Genomic DNA, 11,361 nt, shown 5'->3' with positions numbered 1-11,361 from the left:
CGTGTGGGAAGCTGGATGTGTGTGTGTATCCTGGTCGCTGCACATAATTGTGACTTGTATCACATGAGCAACAGGTTTACCTGTTTAGGTAATCTACTGAAACATTTTTAAGTTGGCTGCCATTCAAACCCTCACCAACCACATCTCACTTTGTGTGTCCTATAAAAAGAGCACCAGCAGAGATGTGAAGACACTTCAGTTTAACCACAAATGGAGAATGAGAGGGATCCTGTTTCTTCTCTTTGTGGCCATGGCCACCGCTAAGGTGTATGATCAATGTGACTGGGCCAGGGTGCTGAATAATAATAGGATGGATGGACACTACGACATCAGCCTGGTCAAGTGTGAGTAAAAGATGGATGATGATATGTCAAATTATCATACATTCATAGAAATAATTACACATTCACACTTTGATTTGCTATTGTTCATGAAATGTGCTACACAAATAAATTTGCCTTGTCTTTCTCAATCTGGACTGGAGAGTAACATCTATTTTGATCCATTCTATTTTCATAATGTTTAATGTAGTTTACACCGACACATACCGAATAAACTGTTGACTAGGATTTGTTGCTCAACTTGTATATGCAAAGTGGGAAGGGATGTAGGTTTTTTTGAAGGTCTATACTTCAACATGGAAAAGGTGTGAAACTTGGATATAATTAATAGCTGAGATGATTTTAAAAGAAGTGAAGACAAAAGTGAATGACTGAAATAAAACCTGCACAACTAGATTTCCAGGCCCGGTCACAACAGTGGCGCCTCCTCTGGTAGCAATATCGTTCAAACCCAAATCCGTGTTGGATTTGAATGGTGTCTTTATCGCGTCTTTCAGCTCTTACTATTGTGAGGTTCTGATGTTATTGTCTCAGGGATGTGCCTCACAAAGTGGAAATCGGACTACAACACCACGGCCATCACCCGCAACAGCTCCACAGACTACGGCATGTTAGGGAGAAACAGCCGCCACTGGTGTGAGGATTACAAAACACCGGGGGGCTTAAACATCTGTGGCATCCAATGTAGTGGTGAGTAATATGCCATAGTAATATATAACAGTAATCTGTAATACTAATATGGGGATGAGGATGGGACCTAGTTTTGGGTATAAAGAAGAACAAATAAAATCCATCATTATAGAAAGCCTTCGTGTCTTGATGTCTTTTCCTTAGTTGACTTTTGCTTGCTGTTCACATAACCTAGTTTGGTCTTAAAGATGGATGCATGAAGATGACAATTGAGGCCAACACCGATTTTCCCTTTTTTTCTGCAGAGCTCCTGACAGATGATGTCAGCGCTGCCATCGGCTGTGCAAAGCTTATGGTTCTGAATCCTCTAAGCTCTAGGAGACGGTAAGAAATTTTAGAAAAACAAAACATGTGAGGTTTTCATTACATTCAGAATAAAAAATAATGGATTACATTGCTATGACTCCTCCATGTTGAATTACTTATTCTATAATAAGGTGCTGACATTGAGCTTGTGGGCAGTTACAAATATCTGGGGGTTGTTCTTGACAACAAACGGTGCTTTGAAACTCATGTTGCTTCCACATCATAGAAGGTCCAACAAAGACTTTTTTTCCTGAGGAAAATTTACATTTATTGTATCCTCCCAGATGATGACTCTCTTTTATACAAGTTTTATTGAAACAGTTTTAATGAACTGTATTGTTGCTTGGTTTGGTAATATGACTCTGGCCTATAAAAAAAGGCTTGATAGACTCATCAAATGGGCTAGTAAGCTTTCAGGGAGAAATCAAGCCCAGTTTATCGACCTTTAAAATAGGAAGGTGTTCAGAAAGGCTACTTCCCTTCTGGAGAGCCAAGGTCACCCCCTTCAGCCAGAGTTTGAGGTGTTACCCTCAGGTCGTCGGTTGAGCATGCCCTGTATTAGGACTAAGAGATACAAGGCTTCCTTTGTCTCCACTGCCATTCAATTGTTAAATAGTAGATAGTATTCATCTGTTGTCTGCAGACCGCTTGTTTCCATGGTCTGTATATTTGAACTCCTTTGGTTCTCCTTGCCCCCTATGTCCTGTTGGTTTTTGTTGTCCATCAATGATGTGTCAATTCTGCCTTGGTGTTTGTATGTTTTGTTTGCCTGAGAGTTTTATATATACTGGCTGCAAACCAATTTCCCTGTAAAGGACAATAAAGACACTTTGACTTGACTTTGATAATAATTTGATACGGTGGTATATTTTTGTTTTTGTTATTTTATTAGGGAGGCTTGGCATCGTCATTGTCAGAATTAGGACCTGAGCTCGTATCTTGCCAGATGTCACTTTAACTCACTGGAACCTAAATTCAATAAAACTATTCTGTCATATCTTTGCTCAGTGTCAGATTTAATTGCAAAAACATGTAAATGATGATGACTTTATATTTCAATAAATGGTGAACATGTCATGCATTCACTTGTAAGATAAATTACTTGCAACTCTTTTTGTGGGCTTTATTTTGCATTTATTGAGATAAAAGAGTAACATTGCATTAGATCAGGGGGTTTAAAGTGTGAAGCGCGCCTCCCCTAGGGGGCACCAAAGAGCTTCAGGGGAGGCGCAGCGTGAGAAAAAAAAACATGAAAAAAAGGAACCGTAAACATCTAGCTAAATTTAGTTAACTTCAGCAATGCTTGTAGCAAAATGGATCGATTTTTAGTAACATTACCTACAGTGAGAAAGGAGACAGCGCCTGGGGCAAGCAGAAAACGGAGGAAGTATGACCATGACTTTAAAACATAAAGATAAAGATGTTTAAAAATGTTTTAAAAAGATGTTTAAAATTTTAAAAAAGATGTTTAAAACATAAAGATAAGGATGTTTGAAAAAATAAAAGATCATCTTCAAAGATGTATAATTTATTGTTGAAACCCGTTTTTATACCTGATTGGAACATACATTATAGCAACAACAATAATAGTAATAATAGCAATAATAATCCGGAGGGGGGCGCAGCTGTTTTTATGTTCTCTGAGGGGAGGCTCACTTTCCTACACTTTGAAAACCCCTGCATTAGATCATTCAGTGTTTGCATTCATGCAGCTCTATTTGAGATTTGATAAGCGTTTACTGGTTGGACAATGTAATCAGTCACAGTTTGTTTAAAATAGATGCGGTCTCAAAAAACACGAAAAAATTTTTAGTTAGCAAGTTACATTCCAAACACATTAAAATCTGATATACACTTAATGTAAGGCGGCACAGTGGTGCAGCGGTTAGTGCGGTCGCCTGACAGCAAGAAGGTCCTGGGTTTGAGTTCCGTGGTAGTCCAACCATAGGGGTCATCCTCTGGTGCGGTAGACATACCTCTTCATTTTGAAGATTGTGGAAAGTATTTATAATGGTGAAACCAATATATTGAAAGAGACGTGCTCTAACAAAAATATTAGTAACACACTTAGTGGTGTCACTGTCCCATCATCTAGATTTTTTGGGTCCTCATTATTTAATGACATATGGTGGAAGAAAGCATGGACAATTTGTGATAAATACTGTATCAATAACAAGATTAAGGAAGTGTCTTTCAAGATATTGCATAGAATTTATCCGGTGAAGCTTGTGTTAGAAATATTCAAACTAGATATTGATTATAAGTGTAATTTTTGTTGACTAGAAAAAGAGAGTATTACCCAGCTATTCTTCCAATGTATAAATACAAGAATGTTCTGGTTTGATGTAGCCAACTTTCTAAAAAAGCGACTTAAGATGAATACTGAAAGAGATGTGTTTGATGTAATGCTATATTTTAGTCAAGATAAGATTGGAAATATGCTGTATATCATACAACTAGTTATTATCTTTGGAAAATTCCATATTCATAAGAAAAATGGTCAGGAACCAAACCAAATTTCCTGCATTTTATTAATGGATTTAAACAATATAACACCATTTTATTTCATCTTAAAAACAAAAAAGCTATTAAGACTTTTAAGTTACTAGGCGAATCTAATATGCTGCATATAACACAAAATCTGGCATTGTAAAATGTAATATTTTTTTGTTATTTTTGTCTCCTTTTTATTTTTGTTTTCTATTGTTTATGTCAGTGGTACTCCACCTTGCCCTACTCAGGAGCCACACAAAAAAGGGGGGGAGTATCTATTTGTCCCTCTTTAAATAGAAATAAATCAAGATGGGACCAGTTTTAAATTGTACTGTAACAGGAAATGTATTCCAGGGTCTGGCAGTAGTATTCTACCTAAAACCAAACAATAAACTAATGGACTGGAACGTATCCTCCCTCAAATAAATGTCAACCCTTTGTTTTAAGTAAACACAATAAATAAATAAATAAACAATCTTCTGCCCTAATTTGTAATTTATGACTTATAAATGAAAGAGAATGAATGACATGAATGAATGACAACATAACAAGCATGAATGAATGACATTAGAAATAGTTTAACTATTAAGAAAATGAAAAAAAATCAACTTCTTGTTCAATGTATTTTTTCTTTCAGTCTCAATCAAAAGTGAAAATGTTTACTGTTGTAAACCAATGAACAGTTAAACCTCCTACAAAGAAAGAATGTCTTTATCCTTAATTTGATGCTCCTCAATTCATGTGAAAACACTCCCAACGAACAGTTGAAATAAAACAAAAGTTGGGTACCCAAAAAAAAAAATTATAGCACTCGTTATCAAAGAAATATGTTCTCTGATACTCAGGTGACCCGAGAACAGAAGTAGGTGATGGTGTCCAACTCATCTCCAGTGTCCAAGGAGAATGATGTTATCTACTCAGCTCTGGGGCACCTGAGGCGTCAGACACGCCCACCACAACATCTCAATGACAATGAGACGGACTATATCATCCAGAGACGTCGCGCCTCATCACCCACAGGCACGGCACACTACAGGCATGGGCGAGAAGAGGTATGGAATTCTCAGACAGAGAGAGCTGCCAAGATGACACGCCCCAGCTCTCCACATGCTTCTCCCTGCAGACACCAGGCCCGATGGGATGCTGCTCTCAATGAGTGGGACCCGTATCATGAAGAAACTCATAGCAACTATGAAAGGTACGGTTCCGAACCCCAGCTAGCCCAAGGTCTGCGCAGAGAGGCACAGCATGAGGAGACCTACAGAGAATCCCCCTCATCTTACCACAACTTCCAGGAGGGAAGGGAGCCACTAGTGAGATTCCAAGATGAGCTCCAAGAAATCAAAAAGGAGAACCAGAGACTACGACAGTCACAGCAAGATATGCATGCTGACCTAGCAGAGCTCTAGAAGGTCAGAGCTGACATCAAGAGGCTCGTAGAGGCTGCCAGTAGCCTGAGACTATTTCAGCATCCCCCTAGCAGCTCACCTTTCACCCACTCTTGGTCTAGCCCCCCCCCCCCCTTCCTTCAAGGCCCAAGCCTGCTCCACCTGGCTACTCTCTCCCTCCACCATGCAATGAAGGACTGAGCGAGGATGAAGAGGAGTGCCCTGAGCCCCCTCCATGGCCTGAACCTGATGGCTAAGAGCAGCCCTGCCGATGTCAAGCCTACGTTGGAGCATCTGAATCAGAACTTAGCTGAGTATCAGCTGATGAAGGCCCAAGCCCGTCCTCTTCAACCCCTGCTGATGAAGCGGGGCGGCCATCACGTGCCCTATAGCCCCCCATCTGCGATGGGATTTAGAGAGCTAAAGGACTTCAATTGTGGATATCATCCTCTCCCTACCCGCCAGCCAATCACACCACAACCCCAGCACCATCGACATGTCCCTGCCTTGCAGCCACCACCTCCCAGGGCTCACAGCTATCCAGCAACCTACACGTCCCAACGGTCTCCAAGTCAGTACCGGCCTGGATACCCATCAGTTCACCCGCATCACTCACCATGGACGCAAAGAATGGAGTCACAAGCTCTGGCCCAGACTCCCTACAGTCCAGCAACTGTAGCCAAGCAAACCTACAGGGGACCAAGATCAACTTCAGCCACCATGACCCAAGTGAGTTTGCTCGTCTGAAGATAGCATTGGAGAACCTGCTGCCTGCCAACTGCACGGAGTTGTTCAAATACCAGATCCTGGTGGATCACCTAGAGTTGGAGGAGACAAAGCTGGTCACCGACTCCTACCTCAATCCTCCTGCACCCTACCCTGACACCATGGCAGCACTCAATGCAAAATCTGGCCAGCCCCACCAGATAGCTCTGAAGAAGATTGCCAGTGTCATGGACTTCCCCGATGTCCGGCATGGGGACACCACAGCATTCGAGAGGTTTGCCCTCCATGTCCAATCAATGGTCGGCCTACTGAAAACCCTGGGTCCTAACAGTGATGTGGCGCTCCAATGCGGGTCTCATGTAGCCTACCTCCTGAGCAAGTTACCTCTGGAGCAACGAGCAGACTTCCGTTGACATGTGTTCAACCGGCCAGGGCCCACCTACACACTGCTTGACTTCTCGCAGTGGCTACAGTATGAGTCATGGTGCCAAGACTTCGATGGGCAGTCAGCAGCCAAGGGGACAAAGGAGAAGCAAGCGCCGAAGCAAGAGGGTTCGCCAGGGAAGGCGGTCTGTCACGGTCCTCCATGGAGCCGAAGAAGAGGAAGCCACTACCAGGCAGGAGGGCTCTACTAAGAAGAAAGCTAAAGCAAAGCCCTACTGCCCGTTCTGCGACAATGCAGAACACTACTTCAGTCAGTGTACAGAAGTGACAGAGCTGTCTAAAGAGCAACTCAAGGAGTGGATCCAGACCAACAGGAGATGCTGGCACTGTGCGAGGCCCCACAGAGCCGCCCAATGCAACCTTAAGAGGCCCTGCGGCTTGTGCCAAGGGAAGCACCTGCAGGTTCTACATGAAGTCAATGCTAGAGCACCTGGGGAGACAGCTGAGCCAACTAACGAGGAGAGTTGCCTGGTGAACACCGCTGAAATGCTGTACGTGGACAGACCAGCTCAAGGCAACAGTGTCTTGCTGAAGTTCATCTGAGTGCTCCTGCACCATGGAAATCTTACCCTGGAGACCTACGCCATCCTGGACGACGGGTCTGAGCGTACCATGCGCCTCCCTGCAGCCGCAAGAAAGTTAGGATTACAAGGGAGACCCGAAGACGTAGCCTTAAGGACCATCCAGCAGGATGTCCATACCCTCCAAGGCTCTTCTGTGTCTGCATCTCCCCAGCAGCTAAGCCCAAGACCAGCTTCCTCATCACAGAGGCCTTCACCGCAACTTGTCTTGGCCTGGCCGACCAATCTTAGCTGATGGACAGACTCCAGAAGCGGTACAAACACCTGGTCGGGCTGCCAATCCAGTCCTTCAAGAATGCAAGAACCCTGGTCCTGATTGGCACCGATCAGCCCCACCTCATCATCCCTATAGAGCTGGTCCGGCTAGGTCCTCCAGGTGGCCCTGCAGCTATCCGAACCAGACTGGGGTGGGCTCTTCAGGGCCCAACAAAGTTGGTCCAACAGCCCTTATGATCACAGCAGTGTCTAGTAACATCTATCTTCTCCCAGACCTCAGAGCTTTTCAAGAACGTGGAGAAGCTTTGGCAGGTCGACACCCTGCTGTACCAGAGTGAGAAGGCTGTAATGCGGTCAAGGCAGGACCATGAAGCTGGGGACCTGCTCAAAACCAAGACGACCCGCGTGGAAGTAGATGGAGTCCTACGCTATGCCACTCCCCTGCTGCGAAAGAAAGGCATGCCCTGCCTACAAGCCCCCAAGGAAGCAGTCATGCCGAATCTGCGAAGCACGGAGAGATGACTCGTCAAGAACCCAGAGCAATCTGAGGCCTACAGTGCAAAGATGCAGAAGCTAATCCAAGCTGGTGCAGTAACGGAGCTAAGCCCTGAAGTGGACCAACCAAGCATCACCCGAGAGGTACACATGTTTTGCGATGTGTCCGAACAGGCCTATGGCTCAGTGGCGTACCTAAGGACAGTTGACAGTCAGGATGATGTCCACCTGTCCTTCCTGTTGGCCCGGTCCAGAGTCGTACCCAAACGACTACACTCCATGCCAAGATTGGAGCTTTGTGCAGCCATGACTGGAGCTCAGCTGTTGAACCTCATACAACGGGAGCTTACCCTGAAGATAGACCAGGAAATCCTGTGGACGGACTCCACCACAGTGCTGACTTGGCTACAGTCCGAGTCCTGTCGCTACAAGGTGTTCGTTGGCACCAGGGTCACAGAAATTCAAGCTTACAGATCTTCATAAATGGCGTTATGTGGACTCAGCGAGGAACGCTGTGGATGACACCACCAGAGGCAAGACCCTGAAAGAGCTGGTGTAGCCTAACACATGGAGCCAAGGATCCCCATTCCTCCTGCACCCTCCAGACAGTTGGCCTGTGAAGCCTGCTGGTGAACCTGATGAGGATGTCTCTGAGCTCCGCAAGTCCACCTTCTGTGGTGTCACCTCTACTGTGTCCAGTACACCGTTAACCGATGTGAGTCAGTGTAACACCTGGAAGGAACTCCTAGAAGCTATAGCACAGCTGCTGCACGGGGCAGCAGATAAGAGTGTCGACCCCACTGCTGAAGTTACCACAATGTAGAGACACTCATCTTCAAGACAGGCCAGCAGGATAGCTTCCCAGAGGAGCTCCAACTTCTGAAAGCAGGCAAACCCATTCCCTCTAGCAGCCGACTACTTACCTTAGCCCCCGAGTTTGATGAAGCCAGCGAGCTCATCCGTGTCGGAGGCAGACTCTGTCGAGCAGAAGATTACGGCCAGGCAACTGTGCACCCTATTGTCCTAGACCCTAGTCACCCATCCACCAAACTCCTGATCCAGGATATCAATAGCCGGCTGTGCCATCCTGGCCCAGAGAGTGTTCGCTGAGGTTCGCTGCATATTCTGGAGGGGGCGGGGGGGGGCACTGTCACGCCCCGTCTGGATAGTTATCTTTTTGTTTCTCCCAGTGTTCTTTGTCTTGTACTTCCCGTTTTATTTTGATACTCACCTCGTCTCGTTTCAGGTCCTTTACTTCTTGCCCTCACGTGTCTCCCTCCTGTGTGATTACTTGCTCTGCCCTAATGTGTTGCACCTGTGTCTCATTGTCTCCCCTCCTCCAGAGTATATAGTCTTAGTGTTCCCTTCCTTCTGTGCCAGTTCGTCTTGTTCCTTGTGACAGCGTTCCAGCATTTTTTCCTTGTGTGAGTTTCTTAAGCCCTATAGTTTCTTGACCTGTTTTTTTTGCCTTTTTGACCTTGCCTTTCGCCTGCCGATTTGGACACTGTTGCCTTGTTATCTGATCACCTGTGTACCGACCTCTTTCTTATTAAAAGGACGGATTTTTGCGAACTGAGACTGAGTGCGTTTTGAGTCAAAGCCTGTGGTTCAGCATTGACACCCTGGGGCGAACGCTAGCTATACAAACAAACAACCACGTATACAGTCCTTAATAGTCCTCCCGAACAGTGTGGTTCAGTCTGTCGGAGTTTTTGGAGTGAAAACAGATTCAAAGTTAAAGTTCGTCAGCTGAGGTATAAACCTGAACCACAAGAGTTGGCCGAGGACCTGCTACTTCGTACTTAGGACTTTGAACATTTGCTATTCCGGTGAGGTAACGGCTGTAGCTGTTAGCTTAGCATGTTAAGCAGATAAAAAAAAATATATATTTAGACTCTGTACTTCTATAAAAACCAGTCCAGATAATCTCGAAGAGGATAAAATTTGCTCATGAACACGAGATAATTGTGTTTTTTTGTGTACCTATGAGCCGTATCCAGCCACTTATCAAGTAAAGTGTTGTGTGTGATCTCGGTCCCTTGTCTGCTGACAGATATGGGGTGAGATCACATAACAACTACCGTCCACGTTGAAAGTTGACGCTAAAGGGGCACCCAGAGCGTTGCAAAGTGACAAAGAGGGGTCCTGACCAAGCATCCCTATGTCACATACTGACGCTTGGTAATAATTATATAATAGTTGTTCATTTATATCAGTCTGTAATATTGATTGATTGTCCATTAGAATCTCCACATCATTGTCATATTTCAAGTGGATAAAATAATGCAAATACAACTTGGACTAGTTTTTCTACGATGGCACTGTTATCAGACATCTCTCATTTGATGTCTCATCCTCTCGACTGTCTGTGAGCCTCTTGAGGATGCTTTTCATGTTGCTCTTTCCATGATCTTGGTCCCGTTATTTCTAAACAAATATAGTCCTAAACTGATCCTGTGTGTACTTCAGATCACCAGTTGCCCTAAAGATCTCCCAAATATTTAGAATAGTCTTAAACCAGGACTAGATTGATTTCAGTCTCATCAGGATGTGGCTTTCCTCTACTTGTCTGTCCTGGTTCATGTCTACTTACACATGAATACACACCCTCGTGAATACACACCCTAATGAATACAAACTCTCAGGAATACACACCCTCATGAATACACACCCTCAGCAATACACACCCTCATGATCACACACCCTCATGAACACACACCCTCATGAATACACGCCCTAATGAACACACCCTCATGAACACACACACTCATGAACACACACCCTATAAACTAATAATATAATTATAAACTAGTAACCACTCAGAATGGGCCGTGGGAGAACTATCTAAATACACACACACTCACACACACACACCCACACACACACACACACACACACACACACACACACACACACAGAGGAAACACTTTAGTGGCCTACAGAGCAAACCATGGTCATCATAGGACAATATTCTAATATTACATGTTAGAATATGTGGACATTCTCTCGAAGTATTTCCCAGCGTCCTGCCAGCGTTTTTCTGCCAGGAAAAGGTGTTAAGTGGACACCATAATCCATTCCCAGCCTCTTGCTCTGGATGTGCAGTGTGCGACTCAGTGACTCAGCATTAGTAGTTGAGTTTTTGGCCAAAAGTGCGAGAGACAGTCATATACAGTCACATACATATCAACTTTGTCTACAGATATATGTCTTATTGTTTTGTTTTGTTTTGTTTTTTGTGCATGTCCTTGCATATTCATGTTTGTTGTCTTGGTGCTCTGTGATGTTAGCAAAGCAGGGTAAGCACACTACAGCTAGTAACATTAATAATGGGTCTTCTTTCGGGAAGTCCGGGTAGCATGGTGGTACATCGTGTTTGCTACCAACACAGGGATTGGCGGTTCGATTTTCCGTGTTACCTCCGGCTTGGTCGGGCATCCCTACAGACACAATTGGCCGTGTCTGCGTGTGGGAAGCCGGATGTGAGTGTGTATCCTGGTCGCTGCACATAACCATGACTTGTATCACATGAGCAACAGGTTTACCTGTTTAGGTAATCTACTGAAACATTTTTAAGTTGGCTGCCATTCAAAACCCTCACTAACCACCTCAATTTGTGTGTCCTACAAAAAGAGCACCAGCAGAGATGTGAAGACACTTCAGTTTAACCACAAATAGAGA

General features: G+C 44.5%; 1 protein-coding gene across 1 annotated transcript; it reads left to right on the top strand.

Moving 5' to 3' along the window:
* The first annotated feature begins 217 nt into the window (after positions 1 to 217).
* LOC130114581 (lysozyme C II-like) lies at positions 218 to 2,260 on the top strand. The gene is made up of 4 exons (XM_056282443.1): positions 218 to 344; positions 876 to 1,031; positions 1,277 to 1,355; positions 2,230 to 2,260. The coding sequence occupies exons 1-4, from the start codon at positions 218 to 220 to the stop codon at positions 2,258 to 2,260; spliced, it is 393 nt and encodes a 130-aa protein (XP_056138418.1).
* Positions 2,261 to 11,361: the final 9,101 nt, after the last annotated feature.

The sequence above is a fragment of the Lampris incognitus genome, chromosome 6 (assembly GCF_029633865.1).
Source record: "Lampris incognitus isolate fLamInc1 chromosome 6, fLamInc1.hap2, whole genome shotgun sequence".
NCBI lineage: Eukaryota > Metazoa > Chordata > Actinopteri > Lampriformes > Lampridae > Lampris > Lampris incognitus.
The sequence above is the reverse complement of the archived record's forward strand: the minus strand, read 5'-3'. Positions and strand labels throughout refer to the sequence as shown.

Coding starts and splice junctions, on each gene's coding strand:
- LOC130114581 (XM_056282443.1), top strand. CDS start 218: ATGAGAGGGATCCTGTTTCTTCTCTTTGTGGCCATGGCCACCGCTAAG. Junction 345..875: donor CGACATCAGCCTGGTCAAGT/GTGAGTAAAAGA, acceptor TTATTGTCTCAG/GGATGTGCCTCACAAAGTGG. Junction 1,032..1,276: donor CTGTGGCATCCAATGTAGTG/GTGAGTAATATG, acceptor TTTTTTCTGCAG/AGCTCCTGACAGATGATGTC.